The 20,708-nt window shown below is 39.0% G+C and overlaps 2 protein-coding genes across 5 annotated transcripts in view; one reads left to right on the top strand and one right to left on the bottom strand.

Annotated features, from left to right (window-relative positions):
- Positions 1-3,922: 3,922 nt before the first annotated feature.
- On the bottom strand, positions 3,923-6,017 carry LOC108139127 (BUD13 homolog). Its single transcript, XM_017261740.2, has one exon. The coding sequence runs from the start codon at positions 5,942-5,944 to the stop codon at positions 3,983-3,985; it is 1,962 nt and encodes a 653-aa protein (XP_017117229.1). The 5' UTR covers positions 5,945-6,017; the 3' UTR covers positions 3,923-3,982.
- Positions 6,018-6,535: 518 nt separating this feature from the next.
- Positions 6,536-20,708, top strand: part of LOC108139210 (protein split ends) — a 36,946-nt gene continuing 22,773 nt past the window's right edge. For 2 of the 4 annotated variants that reach the window (XM_017261857.2, XM_041709687.1), the window contains exons 1-2: positions 11,067-11,291; positions 12,413-13,260. In XM_017261857.2, the coding sequence (XP_017117346.1) occupies positions 12,622-13,260 (639 nt within the window). In that variant the 5' untranslated portion in view covers positions 11,067-11,291; positions 12,413-12,621. Of the gene's footprint in view, positions 6,771-11,066; positions 11,292-11,313; positions 13,261-20,708 lie in introns of those variants that run through there. The other 2 variants (XM_017261858.2, XM_017261859.2) reach the window with 2 other exon arrangements.

Genomic DNA, 20,708 nt, shown 5'->3' with positions numbered 1-20,708 from the left:
AAAGCTGGAGCATAAGGTTGAGTTTCAACTGGTTGTGTACAGGAAGCGTTTGAAAAGGATTTCCCCAATCGAGGATCATCTAAGGTCAGTTTTTGGTACATGCCAATAATTTTTAAAGCCAATAAGACTTAAAACGACTAGGCTATTAAGAAAAGGTTTTGACAACTTCTAGCGCTATTAAGAAAGAAATTAAATAATATAATAATAAATATAAGCTTCTAGTATTAGGATATTAATAAATAAAGTGTAATGAAAAAATAAAATTAATTAAATTAAACTTTGTACTAAACATTTTTTTATAGCAGTTAAAACATTTTGGATAGTCCTCTCGACATTTATTTATATTTTTAATGATCCTTTTTAAACTGAGGATTGGATTTTACTACGGTAATTGATCCCAGCTTAAAATGTAATTTATAATCATCAAATCTTGTATGATCTCTTGAGTGCTGACTCATCTCGACACCACTTGATGCTCCGAACTGTGAACCCAGAGATGTCATAACAAGAATCTTATTATGCAGATGACAAATGATCCAAGGAAACTGAATTTTTCTTCCAGACGTTTATTAAAAAAAACTTTTCCGAAATTTTGATGAATTAACCTTAATTTCCTGTGTCAGTGGCCGGCGGCGTTTTGAACCTAACACTTTCTTTTTTTTTTTTTGCCTCGGGCGGGGGGCTGTAACGAGTTCCTCTGAATGGATCCTTTGTGTAAGGATTTGCACGTGTGCACAAATTAGCAAAAACTGGTTACAAGGCATTTGCCTTCTGTTTTCCGATCGAAGAAAAGTGGAGAAACTAGTTTTTCCAGCGGGGCGCTTTTACCCAGCATTGTTCTAAGAGGATAACGCTCACAAAGAAGGGAAAACCAGATGGGCAAGGAAAATTATGAAAATTCCATTGTTTTCCCTCGGGTTATTTGTTGGCTTGGCGGGGTGTATTACGGGTCTTTCCCTCACGTTTTCCCTACCAGCTTGAAGTCGGTGAGGTAATAATTAAGGCATTAATATGGAATCGAACAGAAAATGTAATTTTGCCATGAAAAAAGCTGATTGGAAGATTTCTCCTTGGCAATCCAGTTTCAGCTTGAGTTCCTCCACTCAGAAGCTTCCCTAGCAACAACCCTATTTTGTGACTCATTAGAAATCCCGAACTCCGGACACGTGGTGCTGAGGAAATTCCATCGAATCAACCGAAATGAAATTCCCTTTCCATTCAACAGGGCTACAAACAAAGGGAATTTGAATAACTTCGCCCTTCGTTGTTCCATCATGTAAAGGAATTAAAAAACGCTTTAAAGCGCCCGAATCACAGAGCCAAAATTCCACACTGAAAAAAATATATAACAGGGTAATAAGTTTCTTATATTGTACACATAAGAGCAAGCCCATGCATCAACAAAAATTTTTTTGATCAGAGTTTAAATTTACATCTTCTGCCCTATATGTATATATTATATTCTCGATCAGCATCACCTGATAAATTAATAGGTCTGTTATACCTATCATATTTAAATACTGAAAATTATTTTTCTTAAACAAATGTGTGTAAGATTTTATTGATGTGTTTCGCCAGTGCTGGATGCAAACCAACCCCTAGGATCCCAAGTGTGGACCAAAGGGGGAGGATCAATCTCAGGATTGTAAGGGGTGCACGAACACACGCACTCAGCATGGGATGTGTGTAAATTTCTAAGCCATTACAATGTCATGTCACTAGGTCCTTGGAAGCACCCCGATTGGGAGGAAAAAGCCAAGGAAATGCACAAGGAAGTGCCACGGACAAGGGTTGAGCTTGCTTTGGGGTTGTTTTTGGACCAGCGAAGGTCTTTGGGGTGTCTTCGGTTTCACTTTCATTGCTTTTAATATTCTGGGGGCTGTGGTCCAAAAATCCCCAAGCATGATCAAGCCCTCTCATACATCCATATGTATATACATACCTACATATGTATGTATATACCTACATATGTATGTATATACATATGTACATACATAGTAAAAGACGATCTTTAATTTACTTAATAGTTAGGAAAATTGATGTTTTTGACCAAATTTAGACGAGTTCTTTCTTCAGAAACATGAATTGGCTTTGATTTAGCTTAAGTTGTGCTTATAGGTGAAATAAATTTAACCATGTTCTAATTAATGTATAACTAAATAAATAAAATCAAGTTCAATGGGTTTTCAAATTTTAAGCATGATTGATTTGGCCAAATTAGGGAATTAGATATTTAGCTAAAAAGTTTAAAGTAATTTACAAAATTCATTAAAACTGACACAATCGAAAACACAGCGCTCATTAGATGCATTATTAAAATATTATCTTTAATTAAAATCAATTTCAATGGTCTTTCGAATTTTAAGTAAAGTAAATTTGGCCAGATTGATTGATTAGATATTAAATTAAAAAGTTTAAATTTATTTTATTATTTTTGTACATTTGTATTTGAGTTTGTACGATTTTATAATTGACTTAATTGTTCATTTGTGTATTTAAAATTTTCGGTTTTTAGAAAATTAAGACAATATAGAACTTAATTTAAAAAAAAAAATGTATTTAATTGTACATATTTGTTTGCCATTTGTTATAAAACGAAAATAATAATCACAGAAATTGCAGTTAATGCAATGTGAAACACAATAAAAGCAGACCACGAAATGGCACACAAGGAATTAAGGAGACGGAAAGAGAGGGGGTAAAGAGGGAGTAAATAGCAGTGTCATGAATGAATACGATGTGCGGAAGTGTGTATGTATGTCACGAGAAAGAGACGGGGCAATTGCTGATTGCGGTATTTGCATCCCGCCAAGAGCGAGCGAGATGTAAGCTGCGACGAACGACAGGCGCGTGCATGCGCCAAAAGCCTGATTGGAATGGTACATTTCTACACGTTTGTGCAGCTGGAAAGCTTTTCGCGCCAATTTTGCGCCAAGAAAAGTGCAGCTCAGCAGCAACAACAAAATCACAACAATCAGCACCAGCAACAAACAAACAGGTTTTTCATCGGCTGACCGACAATTTCGGTTGAAGGCGAAGGGCAAAACCAGCTAAAAACCCACCAAAATCCACAGATAAATGCAGGCAACAACAAGTTTTGGTTTTTGTTGTGGTTAAGAGCGTTTTATGCTAATTATTGGAGGAGGGGCAACACATGCACACCAACACAATCCCCCCTCACCCTTCTCCGACACCCACTCACACATACACAGTTTGTTACGCTTTGTTCCCTGTAACGAATACAGTAACAAAGTAAAGCAGAATCCCCATTTACATACACACTAATGCTCTAATGCTCAACTGCTTACAAGGCAAAAATTTTAGAACGCTTTAATCTCGAAGATAACGTTGCTTACCCGATTAGGTTTTATAGCCAGCAGACGGCACGCACTTTAAATTATCCAATTTAAGTAAGTTTTCCACAATTCACACAGTTTTGTTAGTGGTTTTTAACGATTTTTGAGGAGCGACAAGCAGGTCGCAGGTGTAGATGAAGACTATTTACCATTCGCTTTTGCTCCGCTATTCTACACACAGGGTTGCATTACGCGGGAAACCAGTGTTGAAAGTTGCAAGCAGATTGGTTGTTAAAATGGCGGGCAGTTCAAACAATTTACCACCGATAACAATAACTATTTTGACTAACTTTAGTTATTTTAGCTAATAATTCTCTAAACATCCCAATCCGTTAAATTAATCTTAAAATTTTTTCATATTTATAATTTTCTTTAATAAGTAAATTAATAAATTTATTCAGGAAAACGAATTTTAATTACGTCAATTTCTTAAGAGAGGTTGAATTTACCAACAAACAACAAATATTTAAAGTTAAATTTAAATCTCAATAATACTGTTTTAAACAAATAAATTTCAGTTGTGCCACTCAATTAGCAAATACCAAAAATAAATAGAATAATAAAAATTTTACAGGCAGTTGTGAAATCTTTATTGCAACAAGTGAGGAAATAATGCCTTTGAACATTTACATATCCTCCACGCTGTACTTGTAGGCCTCGTCCTGCATCGCCCGGCGTTCGCTCTGCTTGTCGAACCATCGCTGCTCATAGCCATTGGATCGATCCACGCCATCCCAGCGATATCCGGGCCGGATTCCGAAGCGGTTCTCTGGAAAGCTGCCCTCATACTTGGGCATTACCGGCTTATTGTCCTGCTGATCGCGTTTCTTGCGCTTTTGGCGCATATAATCCAGCATCGGATCGTCAGCGTGCTCCTGCTCCCTGAGATGCCTGTCCAGATCCTCGTCGTTGGCGTAGCGCGCCACTGGCTTGGAGGCTTCATGGGCCATTTCCTCGAGGCGGGTATTTCGATCTTCTATTTGCTTTAGGCCCTTGCCCCAACGATCATACAGCTCCTTCTTTTTCTTCTCATGCTCCTCCTTGCGGCGCTGTTCGGCGGGATCCTCGTTGGCTGCATCCCGTGCCCTGCGACCCTTTCTACCAGTGCTCCGCATCTGTACCTCCCCATCCCGGCCAGAAATCTCAGTTGACATTTTCTCGAACAGATCATGCTCTTGTCGCCGCCTTTCGTCTGTTTCCTTTTTTAGGGATTGCGCATCCTGCAGTCCTGCTTTCTTGCCATCTAGAGTCTTGGTGGATTTGGGCTTGTGCGTGGGTGGCGGTGAAAGTGATTTGCTAGGCGACGCCTTGGCCCAGCGACTCTTTCTCTCTTCCTTGAAGCGATTGCGGGGCGGAGGACTTTGATCCCGATCCTTGCTAAATGATCTACGATTCCTGGGTTGACTACTTGGGGACTTATCTCGTTTTCTGGGCGGACTTTGGTCCGAGTTGCGTCTTCGTCTTGGTGGAGATTGATCTTCATTCTGTCGTCTTCTTGGCGGACTCTGATCGGTATTCTGTTGCCTCCTTGCTGGCGATTGCTTATCATCTTTACGTCTTCTAGGTGGGCTTTGATCGGAGTCCCTTCGCTTTCGAACAGGAGATTGGTCGTCGTCTTTACTGTTTCTGGGCGGGCTCTGGTCATAATCTCTTTTCCTTCTTGGTGGAGACTGACTGTCGGCCTTGCGCCTTCTAGGTGGGCTTTGGTCGGAATCTCTTCTCCTTCTAGGTGGAGATGAATCCGTATTCCTATTTCTTCTGGGTGGGCTCTGGTCAGAGTAACTTCTACGACGTCTGGGTGGACTTTGATCGGAATCTCTTCTCCTTCTGGTTGGTGATGACTTCTCGTTCCTTTTTCTAGGAGGACTCTGATCTGAATCTCTTCTTTTTCTTGCCGGCGATTGATCTTTGTCTTTTTGTCTTCTTGATGGCGATTGTTGGCCATTTCTGGCTTTTCTGGGTGGACTATGATTTGAGTTTCTACGTTTTCTTCGTGGTGGTGATTGGTCTGCATCTCTTCCTCTTCTGGGTGGACTCTGATCCGAGCTATCCGCCCTTCTGCGACTCGGAGACCGATCCCTTGTCCTCCTGTGAGGACTCGGTTCCCGTTTTGGTTGCCTTTTCGACCTCGCTGGGCTTAAGTCCCTTTCTTGCTTGATTTTAACCGGAGGACTTCTTCTTGACGGGGAGAACTCATCCTTAACTTTAACTACCGAGGCTTTGCGCCCCCACAGTTCCTGCTCCTCATCCAAGGGCTCCTGTTTGATGCGAATGGCGGGCGCTGGCGAGGATTCCTCGTGCTCCTCCTTGACTTCGTCCTTGACGGCGATGTTGCGCCACTTGCTGCGCGCATTGGGATCGTCCTCGATGTATTCGGCCACAATTTGGGGAGCATCCTCGCCGCCCAGTATCAGGTCCTCGTCCATTTCATGGTCATTGTTCTCGTAGGCATCGTCATCGATGATTTTCACCTTGGCGGCTTTCTTGTGCTTCTTCTCCTTCTTTTTCTTCTTCTTCTCCTTGTCGCCGGAGAGGTACTTTTTGAGGTACTCCTTCTGGTCTATGACTTTGGCCTTTTGCATGGACATTTCCGGGTAATTAAAGCGGCAAATGGCAAATTACAAAATTGTTGTTTACGTTTAGAAATATCCAAGCGAATCAATGGGACCGTTGGTCGAATTAAATGAAATGCCACATGGCCAACTGCTGTTAAACCGCGCCTAACAGCACAATGTTAACTATTTTAAGTTATCTGGCAGCCCTAGAAAGTTTTTTACATTTAATTTAATTGTGTTTATGGTATAAAACAAGTTATAATAGTGTGTGAATTTAACCTTTATAGTTTATATTAATATTACCGATAGATTACCCACAACTGTAAGTCTCAATAATTTGTACCTTTCTTATGTAAAAATAAATTAAATATATTTTCCTGCGCGCGCTAGAGATGGACTGTTATCTAAACTGATTTCGGCTCTACCGATATCTAAGCCAAATCTTAAATGTAAACACAGTTATAACTTTCATTATATTACTTATGGATAAAAAAGCTTTTTCTCTTTATAAGAACAAGCCCGTACTTAAAATCCCGTAAAATTTTTGGCTACGATGAATTTCCGGATTCCCGCCACCCATATATCGCCCATCTCTAAGTTCCGAGAGACAACATTTTTCCCCCAAGTTTCCTTGCCGTGCGGCGTGCTTTCCTCAGAAATACGTGCCAAAAAACAGCCGAAAACTGGTCGTTATATTCGTTTAATTAGATCAAACAGCAGCGAGTTCTTCGACTTTCGGAGAGTGATACGAAAAAGTGCAACTAAGCATCGTGTTGCATGGGAGTTGCCGATCCGGCCGCCGGCCTTCGCTGGCGGCGTTATCAATGGGGGATTAACTTCCATGAGGATTCCTAAAAATGTAAGTACTAAGTACGGAAGTAAGCTGCTTAGAGCGGATTTAAATCGAACCGCTCCACGCCAATTATTTGGCTTACTTCCTGAAAATTCTCAAGTACGCCCTGCTCTTCAGGAGACAAAGTGAAGTGTCCTTATTCTCGAGGGTTCCAGTACCAGAGCCTTTTTGCGAAATGATGCGAGGATGACAGGGATGGACTAAGTGACGGTGCTAAAGTGACGTATGAAATGAAGCGCAAAAACAAAGGGTGCACAGTACACAGCAACAACAATGACAAGCGGAGCCAAGGGCTGGGCGCCCACATATATTCACATTTTCAGTGCAGGAACGCGGGATGGCATGCAAATTAATTCGCTTAACCGAGCTTTTAAAGCGCCCCTTATTATATTCCGTTGTTTTTGTTTCGTTCTCTCCATTACCCTTTCTGCATTGTTGGCATTTCTTTTGCATTTTTTGCTCGCATTCATGAAATTTAAAGCCCACGGCGTGCTCTCTCTCGCTCTCGCTCCTTTGTCCGTCTCCCTCTGCTTCCTCCATTTCTGTTTTGGTGCCGTCTCGCAAACAGCTGATGCTTCCGCAACGTGCATTCTCTCTCTATCTCCCTCTCCTTCTGTCTGTATAGTTTTAAATTCCTTTCAAAATTCTTGTCAAGGGTTCGAGTCTGCGCTTAGGTGTATACCGCCCACATTCCGCTTTCTATTATTTTTCAAAAGATAACGGAATGGTCTACCTTTTCCATTCCACTCCTTTTTAGGATGAATTAAAAATTGTTTTTCCGGGGGGCTACAGAAACCACAAGGGTTTTAGAATCGCTTATAAATGTATCTAAAAGCTGGCAGGTATAACATAAATAATTGAAATTGCGAGCTCAAAACATTTTTGTTTATTTATTTGACAAACAGAATAAATCTTTAACTGGATAAATTAAACTACTTTGAAAAACTAAATATAAATACAAAAGAATCCGTTTAATAATAAACTGGTCCGTAAACATATTTTTGGTCTCAATTGATTTCCTTTTAATGCTAACTTTGTTAACTAGATCTGCATTTTTAGAAACTATTAATTTTTACCATTTTGTAATATTAGTTCATCCAAGTTGTTCTAAAACTATTAATTTAGTTCAAGGACTCTGGTCATTTATTCTGATTCCAGAATCAGTTTTAAATTGATTCTCAAACATATTTTTAAACTCAACTGGTTTTTCTTTAATTTTGAATATTTTTAAACTTTAAAAAACTTTAAATATGTACAATTTTTTAATAATAGTTCAGTCAAGTTGTTCTGAAACTATTAAATTAGTTCAAGGACCGTAGTCATTTAGGCTTATTCCACTTGCTCACAACTTTTACGTGTTCAACAAAATGTAGTTTTTCAAGTTTTAGGACCTTGACCGATTTGTGTCATCGAACAAAAAAAAAATTGCATCGGAACTGCCATGCGCACAATACCTGCAAATAATGACATATCTGTGTCGATAATTAAATCAGGCTAGCCCAGCCACCGGCAATGATTTCATATTAAGGTAAAAGGGCCTGCTAATGGTGTAAAATAAATTTCAATTAGTCCTCTGCTTGTTTTCCTTTGTAATTCAGATTCGGTTACATGCTCAAAGGGAGAGTTACTTTTCAAAAATCGGATAAATGGCTCCTTGCAAAAACAAAGTGGGCAATTTGTTGCGTTAATGAACACAGGAAACTCTGCCAGCTTAATCGCATTTTTTTCAACCCAAAAACGGCCATTAAGATAAATTTCCCTGGCGACCATGCCAAGTAAATAAAAGTAAATCAATTAGTACACTGTTTATTTTCATTTGCAATTTAAGTTCGGTTGTAACGACTAAATGGCCATTATTTTTCAAACGGGGACTAGTTTGCTTATTTTTTAAAACACCCCAATTTATAAACACAATTTGTTTGTTGCAAAAAGTTATTGCTTCTTCTACAATTTAATATGTTGCTTAGATCTTTAAATTTTGTAAGGACGTTAAACTTATTTCTATTGTGGATGGGAAAACATAAGACTACGTTTTTGTTAAGGGGCAAAGTTTGCAAAGCTCTTTAAGCATTCATTTGAAAATTATGATTTAAGTAATTAAGGTAAGGCCATATCGTCTACTTCGCCATTACAATTTGGAAACCCCCAAAAAGTTTAAAAGCCTTTAAGGAAACTTAGTAAATACGTCGCTAAGGCTTTGAATGCCATCTGCTGGCCCAATACCATTGGGCCGACAAATTTTCAGAAGTTAATCGTACGGATGTATAAATTTCCATCCCCACCATTTATTTCGCATAACTTAAAGTTGAACTTATTCCTCTGTTTAAAAGCCTGTAAGTTGTTTGTTTCTTTGTTGCGCGCTTTCAAGAATTCAATTAAAAGAACAACACTTAGGAGAATATTAAATTATGATGCGGACAAAAGCAGAACTTTCCCCCATGTTGCAAGCAAGTAGGCAAAGAAATTGTTCCTAGCGATAATATTTAATCTACCAGAATCAATTCTTGGCAGCTGCTCTGCTGCTAGCGGGAATAATTGTCATTAGAACTCTCATTATGTAAAATTGTTTACAAAAATAACCAAATGTGTGCTAGAAATTGAATTTGTCATTCTGGCTTGCTTTTAAAACGTACAGCAATGGCTCTTTTTATGAGAGCTTAGGCGCCTTATATTTCTTTTTGAAAAGTAACTTAAAAATTGCGCGGCTTTTTTTTTAAATAGTTTTTTTAAGCCAAGACAATTAATATTTTTATTATTGATTTTGTATTTTTATACATTTTTGTTTTTTTATCTCATGTAAAATTCAAAAAGGATAGCCATACAATTAGAGATATTAGAGAAATTAGACGATGTCTTCCAGCAGTTAAATAAGCCATTAAAAGGTAACACCAGTCTAAAATTTCGGAAAAATCTATTTTTTGTAACTTAAACAACGACTTTAGGTTTATACAAATAATATGCAATGGTTCCTTTGACAATGGTTAAAATTACAGAAAAGTTTAAAATATCTGATATCTTTGTTGCAGCGACTCGATAAGCCTAGTTCATTTTTCAATTCAATTTTTTTTGTTTAAGTCAACCATTTTTACCAGAAAACGAAAGCTCCCTATGTAATTCGATTTAATTTTTCATACTTCCGTAAATCACTATTCAATTTAGGCCTCCAATCCAGCCGCACGAGTGGTATTACCCCTTAAAGTTATTTCATAGACAGAGTGATAGGCATTAAACAGATACAAGTAAGCAGTTAGATTAATGGTAGGTTTAGCGGTAAACATACAATGTGAAATCACTTCTAAGCCTGGGCTCAACAGCATAGGCTCCTTATAAACGAGCAAAAAACGCGACCAAAATTGAGTTTGCAACTAGACTTAGACTAGTTCGTTTCATGTTTACATTTAATGTTGCAGTTTTCCGTACCGAAAAGCTTTTTATATTTATGCTTATTCAACGGCAATTTCGGGGCAATAACACAAATTTGTAAACTCCCATGATTATATTTTATATATCTTTAATGTTTTAAACAAGTTGTATCTACTGTTAACTGGGCATTTTTTCTACTGGCGATTAAAGGTAGAACTTAAAATGTTTAAACATAAAATTAGTGTATATTTGATCTGAGTAGCTGAATTGATGGCCAATACTAAATTAACAAAAAAAAACTACATGTGCTGAACACAGATATTTAGACAGCCAGTTGAGAAAATAGTATGAAAGTTGAAGTTTGTAACTTACTAACTTTTCAATCACATCGAATACCGAAAAAGCCTTTTAGCCACATATTCTTCATAAGTTGTAGTTACGATCTATGATACAAAAATGGTAGATTTTTGTACCTCAATGCAGGGTTAACCCCTTAAATATTTTTAAAACCCACCACGGTTTGAGTCCACGCTCAAATTCCTTTAGATTCGGTATTGTTCAGTAAATTTATCGCCCCATGGTGAACTATAGCGAGAGAGAGAGAGACAGAGTGAGCAACGAAATGTTATGTTCATGTTGAATCCAGTCGTTGCATTTGCGAATCTTAAAAGCGGTTTCGGTACGCTCTCTCAGCGCGCGCCTCTCAGATTTCTATTAGTTTTTAACATTTTCTGTTAAGAAAGCGGTTTTAGTCCGCTCGGTCCTCTCGCCTCTCTCTCAACAACGTTTTCCTAACAGAAATGTTGATAAATTTGATGATGTTTTTTAACAGTTATAATATCTGTTAGTTTTTAACATTTTCTGTAAACTGATTCGTTTGCGGTCGTCGTCGCCTTTTCGAAACTCAACAAAAGCAGATTGCGCCCCCAAAGGCGGTTTCAATTCGTTTCAAAATTCAAACGCGACGGTTCACTCGAGACTCAACACGCTGAAAACTATGAGTTGGCGCTGCGCGGAGAATTCAAAATATCAAATCGTACAATTTCGCAAAGTTTTTTAAATCAAAACGCGTCGTCTTTGCAGTTCGTGCAGCAACTGCAATCAAAGTTAATTGGAAAAGTAACGGAAATCTGGCCGTAGTACTTAACTCCGGTGCCTGCCTGTGTGCGTTTTTCTGCATTTAATTAATCAATTTAAATTCCCGCACACATGTGTGTGCGTGCGTGTGTGTCCGTCTGATTGTGCAAGTGTGCGAACGCAAATGCCGCCGCCAAAAATAATTTGATCATTTCGAGAAAATCTCTCAAATCGGCTGTAACAACAACAAAAACCAACGAAAAATCGTTTTTCTAGCAGTTTATCCGAAAGGCTAGAAATTTCGACATATAGTTTATTTTTGCTCCACAAGGGCAGGTGTACTACGGGGCGCTTGTAGAATTTTTACCGAAAATGATAAACGGAAGTGGGGGTAAAAGCTGTTATTAGCTTTTCCACCACGATAAAGTGTAGACTTTGGTCCGAAAACTAAAATACGGAACTAGAAATGCAGCGCTATCGAAATCAAAAATCCTCCTGCTGAGACTTAGTTATTCTAAATACAACTACAAATCTATAAATGGAAATGCTGTCATTTGTGTAGACTTTTATGGAATATTGAAAACTGAAAGCAAAAAGATATATTTTTTTGTTTTGACATCATTTTTTCCGAAAACTGGAATTGTCTGAATTTTTTTGAAATGAAAACTGAAAACTTAAATCAAATCCCGCGTTGTTATTTGAAGCAAAAAACGAAATAGAAACAGAAAAATAAAATTACTGTGTTTAGTGTAGAGCCCTAAAACTGAAACTACTTCTCTTTATGTAAACTTAAAACTTAATTTTAAAGCACAAAAAAATCCGAATCCGAATCGACAACAGAAAATCAAATTTCTATGTTTTTTTAAAACAAAAGTAAAAATACCAGTAGACTACAAATCAAATCTCGCTGTGCTTAGTGTAGAGTTTTGGAAAAAGAAAAAACCGAATGGCTGGGTATAGTGTAGAATTTGGAAACTGAAAAGCAGAAAAACCAAAGTCCGAACGAACGTCGCGTTTGTTTTTCCCCTGCTAATGAGCTTGGTGGCAAGTTATATATTCTGATTCGGTTTCTTGTTGGCCTACTAAAGCAAACTGGCTCACACGAACACTCGAACTCACACACACTCACGCACCATGTCTCAGGCGGCGAAAGGTTTCTCAACCGATCTGTTTCTCATGTCTCTTTCTGGCCCATTCTGGTTTTTTAGGTCTCCACCGTCGACTCGTGGACAAAACGAAAGCACCGTCATCGTTAGAGAGAGAGAGAAAACGTATCAAAAGATCAAAAAAACAAATAATCAAACAAACAAAAACTATTTTATTTCGTGGGTGTTACGTGTGAAAAACTGGCGCCAAAAAACCACTATAAAAGGGTTAATTAAAATTTATAAATAAGCGCCAAAAAAACTAAAACAGAATGAGTGCCAACCGTAAACGACGCAGCAGTTTTTACTGCGCGACAGCACAAGCAGCAGTACCAGTATCAGTACCAGCACAGGAGAAAGAAAAACTAGGTGCAACAGCTGCAATTTCAATTCCGCCATCCAAAGAGCAACTTTCTCTGCCGGCTGATGAGGATTTAGTGGAAATGCCTCGTATTTGCCGCTGCTGTTGCAAACGGGATTTGGAATTACTCGGCTTATTTGAGGCCAGCCAACCGACATTGGCCAACACATCAGAAGCAGAAGTGGGAGCAGCAGCAGGAGCAGGAGCAACAATATCAGCGTCAAACAAATCATCAGTAACAACGGCTAAAACATGTGCGACAGAAACTCCAGAGACACCACTGTCTGCAAATCCAGTAAATCCCGGGGATATGGCTACATCATCTTCAGCAGCAACATCGTCCGCATTTCTGACCACACCCTCTCCCATGAGGCGTCGCACCACAGTTGCCACCACATCCACATTCACATCCACATCCACATCGACATCTACTTCAACTACTACTACTCCCCGTGGGCGAAGCAGCGATAATGCCGTCGACTACACCCTTAGCGGGGCCCACAGCAGCATGGACATTGTCCTCGAGGAGATGACCATTTGGATGCTCAATGTAAGTAGCACACTTTCTCACTATTCACTGTCCACTGTAAACTACGTATATCGCCCACCCACCCAATCAAGTTCTCTTCATAGCATATCGGAAAGTTTCTATGGGTTGTGTTTAATTTTTAATGTGATTTATTCAGCTACACGCATGCAGACACTTGGAAAAAAAGCATTCGAGTACAGTGCAGGCTCCAAATAGCAAAAATAGCAAAAATAGCAAAATGAGCATTGGGTGTTCACTACTGCAACCATTGAGTTCAACTAATCAAGTGTTCACCCTTTTGAGCCGGCACTGTATGGCATACCACTAGTTCCATGGCTAGGAAATGAATATTTCCTACTATTAATAGGAAATGTCACTGAAATCTCAAAATACTTTGACATCGGTCGGTTGGGCAATGTGTCCAAAAGTCTGCGTATATTTCCGCCCAAAGCGGTCTGATTTTAACATTTGAAAGAGTTTGATATTGTGAAAAAAATTGCATATTTGAATTTACTTTTGAATAAATTTATTATTTTTTTTTTATTTTTACATGCCACAATCCAGAATAACTATATTTTAGCCAAACTTATTTTGCTATTGACTGTGGAAAAACACATTTGATTTATTTTTACCAAGCGAGATAAAGTTATTTGACGAAATAACGTGTTAATATAATAACTATAATCAAAACTAAGAGGTCAATTAATATGTATATCTTATAATAACCACGTGGAAAGTTTAAATGACAATTTGTTAAGACAAAACACGTTACACTATTTAGTATTAATTAAATTAATTGGACTCCCTTGTGTGCTGGGCTACAAACCTGCTTTTTTTGCGTGTAAATTCCCCAGACATTCTCGAGTCCCTCATCTGACTCACTATCCGTAGTACGGGAAGAACTTAGTTGTGTTCTGACGTGCCTTTGTTCCCGCCTCTATCTCCTATCTCCTGGTCCCTCATATGTAATTTTCCCTAATGCAGGCAAATAAATTAAATTGTCTGGCCGTTTGCAAGAACCAGGAGTAAATAAATAAGGCTTTATTTATAATGCCGCAGAAAGGTTTCATCCGTTTCACATGCGATTTGCTACTAGACGGGCGATATGGTAATATTAATTTTGGGGCAGAGGAGACAGTGCTAGATGTAGATGAATGTGTATCAAGAGCTCTTAGATAATCCATTATCTTATCGGCAACACGTTTCGGTATTTCGTTTTATTTATTTATTCTAATACTACTTGATTGCCGGATTTTATGACGCTGCACTAAGATAGCTGCGTTCCAATTTTTTATTTCGGCTACTCATCGGGCTGGGGCTGTTTTTTTATTTTTTTTTTAAATATCTAAATGGATCGTGGCTCTTTGCACTGACCTTTTCGTTTAACGATTGCTTGTCAAATTTATGACTGAAAGGAAATGAGATTCATAATCGGTGGGCATACCTAAAAAGGTCATCGTGACATGTATGAAAAGAAAGTGTGGAACTGTGCGTTGCATTCCGCATGTCACGTATAAACATTACGTTCCTTATTCATTCATTAGCTCCTCGATTTCCTGAAGAGAAAGTTGTAAAAAAAAATAGCGACGCATTCTCAGTTTTGTTTTTTGTTTTTTGTTTTGTTTTTTTCTTATTGTGTGCCACCTTCTTATCGTGGGTAAAACAGGGTATTTGTTTTCTTTTTTATCACGCATAAATCAGTGTAATTGTTTTCTTTTCTTATCAGACCAGGCCTTATCAAAAACCAAACAATTTGTTTTGTTCTCAGAATCAGATTGCAAACACTACTTATTAGTTTCACAGATCGTACAAATGCAACTTAATGTACATACTTTCAACGGGTTTCTTGTGTCTGATAACACTAGTAGAAAATCAAAGATCTGAAATTTGAAGAGTATTTCAAGTGTGTACTAAAGCTGGTTCAAACTTCAAGCAAATATTTTTGCTACCTATTTGCTATTCTTAACTTTATGCCACATTGCGTGCCAATGCCAAGCTGTAAGCCAAGTTTGCATGTATGCCTGACTCTGAGGCCCCATAAACATTCAACGAATCCGGGTGGAGCCAGCCCTTTGTTTTGGGCCACCAAGAGTGAGAGGGTTCTTGCTGCCGGACCGGCTAAAATCTTGGCTTCGTGGCGGCCTTCTAATTGCACAGAGAGTGGTCAACGTCAACTTTACTTTCCGGCCAATTATACGGCACCCGCTATTTCTCTTTTGGCCCATTGAGAAACGACCGTCAGCGCACCCAAGTCATCAGCACACCGCGGCACCTCTGACTTCCATTTCCACTTCCAACTCCAACTCCACCTCCACCTCCACTGCCAGTGCCACTGTGGCTCTGAGGTGGCTCCCCGACTCATTACCAATAAAAGTCGCATGGGAAACAGGTTTAATTTTTTCGAGAGCCCGGTCCGCGCCTTGGGGTTCAAGAGGAGTGTTGGTGGTGTGGTGGTGCCATTCGTTGAGCTGCTTTAGTTGCCGCCGGTGGTGACCGTTGATTCTCAAGGTGTTGCATGAAAAACGCTCTGACCTTAGGAGACTCCGTATCGAGCTAAAAACTGAAAATGAAACTGAAACTGAAACTGGCAATCGGATTCAAACTCGAACGTAAACTCGAGCTCACTCACTGCTTGGCTGTTGATTATACAATTTAACTGCCAATCATATGCATTAACTCACTCAGGCGATGCTGTGTTATTGTTCCTCAAAACGAAAACGCAATGATAAATGAGTTAAGCTGTAAGCTGTCCAGTTTTCGGCTAGATTTTAAATTCACTTCTAGAAATTGAAATGCGTATTCAAGGGGCGTTGTCCTGAATTAATGTTGATGGAACTGCGAGAATGCCACGTAATTAGGTTATACAAAAAGCCGCTAAACAAAACAAAAACAAAAATAAAAACAAGAGAGGTGTGTAAATTACTTAACGATATGGAACGTTGGCACGCCACAAAGGCGGATTTATGATCTTGCAGTTAAATTGTTATCTTGATTTGCTTTTAATTGAGCAGCAGCCTCACAAAAGAAGTTGTTCTTGAGTGTAAATCGAGCTGTATGATAATTTGCGAGACCGCTTCCGGGATTCCAATGGCTGCGAATTGAAAGACAAAATAAAACTTTCGTTTTTAGCATGGCTAACTTTCTTTTGCAACACAACACACACGCCTCGCCAAAGTTCACTCTCGTTCGTTAGCCGGCGTATTCATTGCATTTACTTTTGCGCAAAGGCCTCTCAATCATCAGTGGAGTCATGCCCCGAGCCAACGATTAAGCCACCAGTCGGATTAATTGCTGGACAAATCTCTCATTAGGCCGCCAGGCAATTACGCAGACTTTACGACACTCAAATAGCACATGCTGTGGTGGAACTGCTATATAAATGTATACATATATTAAAATAAAGTGCAATCCATCAAAATCAGTGTAGATAATATAGACACTGGCAATTAGATTGGAATATCGTTGCACTTTGATGATCATATAACTCAAACACGCTTTTATCGATATGGTTAACCTTATCATTATTAAGTGATGAACAGTATCATTTTTGCCCGATTGCCGTGGGTATTTTGAAGCACTTCGATTGACGTTGATGATGATTACACGCGTATCATCCGACGGCAAATAAATCGGTAGTACTAATTTATGTGCATTTGCCGGCAACAATTCCCCGAAATCAGAAATCCGAAATCAGAGAAGGCCCCACAGCGTGGTGGTGTAAATGTATTTATGTATATTTCGACGTGATCCTCGCCGGCAGCACTACGAAATGTGATCTCGAAGATAAATGTGATGAGAGCAGCAGCAGACAAAAAACATTTAAATTACATTACCGGGCCTGTAAACATTTTTTTTTTTTGTGCCCTCGGGGAAAGTTTCTGGTTGGATTAAAAACTAGAACATTTGTTGTCCGTCTCTCTTTTGTTTTTTTTTTTATTTTTTTTACCCCCCTTTCGACCAAAAAAAAAAAAATATGTGTCAAGAGAGAATTTTCCGTATCGTGGTTCAAGTTTAACATTGTGGGGTATGCCGCGATTAAATCAGTGAATTCGGCGGACACCAGGGCACTACCTTATCTACTTTTCTGAACACTTTGTTGACTTGACAACCATACATATACACATATACATATGTACATAAGTTTCCCATGAATGTGTGACGAAAAATAGAGGAAAACACATACGAAATTGCAAACCAGGTTTGGGGCTCTGGGTGTTTGTTGATATAGTTTTATGGCCAGCCAATTATAAACGATATTTATGTCTGTTGGCTTTGGCTTGCTGCAGCTCCAGTTTGCAAGCTACATACATACATAGTATTTGGCAACATTGTATTTGTTGCATTTTAGTCGGAGTTGTTTCCCATGCAATCAGTTACCACCTTATAAAATATGAATAAAAAGCGGCTACCGCATTTAAATTGGAGCTCGTAACATGTCGCATAAATTAAGAAGCCATCAAAGTAAATAAGACCAGCAAAACTTTGCGATCCGATCCGATCGAGACGAGACGAAATCAAAACAATATTCCGTTGCGTCATGTTCATGTGCCTGACCTCTTTTCATGAACAACGACTACGACGTCGACTATTTTAAATGAACGATAGACCTCCAGATTGCGAGCTAGTCAATTAAAGCCATAACGAAGCGCTCTAATCGCCGGCTAGTTCGTTTTAAAAATTCTATATCTAAGGTTATTTACTCTTCTATAAATTGTAATCAAATGCTAGATCCTACTTTAAATATGGTGATTAACGTCATTTTAAATAAATACTTATCAATAGAATTTACATCAATGATATCCGTTTTCAAGAAAATGTTTTCAATCCGAAAGGTCGATTGTAGTAATTACGGATTTATTATTTCTCCCTGAGCCTGCTACCTGCTTATTAAGTTTCAATTATAATACCTAAATTACTTATCTCAAAACGGAGATACCGAATTCGAAACGATCACGGTCGACCTATTTGATTGTTGCCGTGCTTTTAGGCTTATCACAACCGTATTTTCCAAACAAATCGCTAATCTCACACCCAACGCACCAAAGTGGAACATTTAGTAGTCAATGGGCCTTTTGTGTTTGGACAGTGCTTTAATTAACCAAAACGACTGACAATGAAAATCACGTCCTGGGAAACTACAAAACAAAGTGGTGGTGAGGGCGGGCAAATAAATACAAACAAGGGACGACTTATTATCAGGGGGTTGTTTTGATCTGATTCTATAGAGCAATTTGAACGGTTCAATTAGGTGGCAGAGGCGCAAACACAGGGCGTACACACAATTCACACACGGCCACAATGGACGTGAACCCAAGTACTACTACAACATCTTTCATAAAAATCACTGATGATGGGCGGGGGAGTTTTTATTTATGATGTGAGCATGTGAACAGTGTGGGTGAGCGATTGCCCTGCCCATAGGTACGTGGTACGTACGTGGTTCGATTCACTGGTCTACCAACTGGCCTCCAGTGCTACATTCTTCACGGTTCGCACCGGTTCGCCGGCCAACTCCTCGCAACGTTTACGGTTTTCGGTTTTTGCTTCGGTTTCGGTTTCATTTTCTGGTCTGTCAAAGCCACAAACCCTAAATGAAACGAGACGGAATGGAGCGTACCGCATGCAGACGTGCATTTTTATTTATTCTTGTTATTTACCTACCGGACTCACACTAGCCACCCTCGCAAATGCTAACGATTGCTTACCACCCGCTTTCGATTGGAATTCGATTTGCCGGGGCTTTTGTTTTGCCCTTGCCTTGCCTTGCCATGTCTCGCTCACCTTTGACTGTAATGCAAAGGTCTGGTGCTAAAAGCCTAAGACCAGGTTTTAAATTCTAAGCAAACAGCGGTACCAACGCCCATAATCCCAACCCTGTTTTCTTTATGGATTTGGATGTGGATTTGGATCTGGATTTTTCGCACAGTATTATTTTGCAATTGGCCAAAGTTATTGTTGTTTAAGAACTCGGCGTAATGCGAGCGCGTAGACCCTATAAAATATTATTTTATTAACCCATTTTCCACGGCATTATTACCCCCCCCCCTTCCACTCCCCTCCTCTCCTTCATATCGACCTGGCGCGCAAAGCCTTTTGTCATTGCAGGGTCTTTTTGTTGGATTTTCTTTTCGTCTTGTCGTAATTGTTGCCAAGTCATAAAATGCAACGGGTTTAGGTATTTCTGTTTCTTTGTTTATTACACTCGAACAATAATTCTATAAAGATTTTAATGCTTTTCATATACAAATCGTTACACAGGCACACCAAAAAGAAAATCTCTAATATAAATCTGATATCAAGGAGTTACAAAAAACATATGTGAAATATTTTGGAAATAAAAGGTATTAGCTTAATATGAGTTCTAAGTTCTATCAATTTGAAAAGCATATGTTTTATGAACACTTGATATATAAATAGTTTCATATTGATGTTGGCTTTTCTTTCTGTGCAGCAGCTTTCTGAAGGAAAGATGCAAAATAGAAAGTTGGTGCCAATGTAAACGATGTTTTTGCATCATTGTCTCTATTCCTTTATCAACGGTAGACGTGCGGAAGTCCACTTTAAGTACTTTGAGACTACAACATCAAAACTACTTAAAAAGTACTTAAACTTATTACAAGACTTATTTTGGACTTTTATCGGAAGCCTCGACTCAAGTCCTGTGAATTACAAAACTGGCTTAAAATGCAAAAAAAAAAAAAAAAAAAAAAAAAAAAGAAGGGAACTGGTTGTTGGTGCAACATTGGTTGGTCAAAGATGTAAGCATGTTGTATATTGGCACCTATCTGATAGGTGTTACATGTTTTGCTTGAGAACGAATTACTCGTATGACAATTTATGATGATTGTGAAATCGACAAATGCTGTGTGCCATTGGCGCAGTGTACGTTCGTTGTTCAGTTGCTGAATGAATTTAGTTTCCCACGTGGTGAACTGTTATGCCGTTGGCTTGTCCGCTCACTCAATCGCTCGCTGGCATTTTCAGTCCGGTTCCCGTGTATTGGTCTCTGTGCTGAATTGCGGGCGCTGTTGTTTTTTCTGGCCCATTGGCCATTGCAAAGTTCGGATCGCAGCGGGTTTCTGCGACTTGAACTGGTCAAGTAACCCGCTAAGCTCTCGATTCTATTTGGCCAACGGCCTCCGGAAATTTCCATGCACATTTCTATGTTGGTTCCTTGGCAAATTGGGTTGTAATTGAATTTCCTATTGATTTCGGCTTATTTTTGAGAGTTCATTGTTTCTCAAGTGGCGGAAATGCACTCGGGGATCAATCAACTGGAAAATGCATAACTCTTGGGTATGCGTTAAGGGATCATTTTAAGGGGGTTTTATTCGAGCACACAACACAGCATGTAAATAACTCAATGCCCTTCTTCTGATAGTCTTGCATTGTGCAGGAAGTCTCTGTATTGTATGACTCGGTTACTTTTTTACCCCTCGAGATAATAAACCAGCACAGCAATTCCACTT

The sequence above is a fragment of the Drosophila elegans genome, unplaced genomic scaffold (assembly GCF_018152505.1).
Source record: "Drosophila elegans isolate 14027-0461.03 unplaced genomic scaffold, ASM1815250v1 contig_476, whole genome shotgun sequence".
Classification (NCBI taxonomy): domain Eukaryota; kingdom Metazoa; phylum Arthropoda; class Insecta; order Diptera; family Drosophilidae; genus Drosophila; species Drosophila elegans.
Note: the sequence above shows the minus strand (reverse complement) of the source record. Positions and strands in the feature narration are given on the sequence as shown.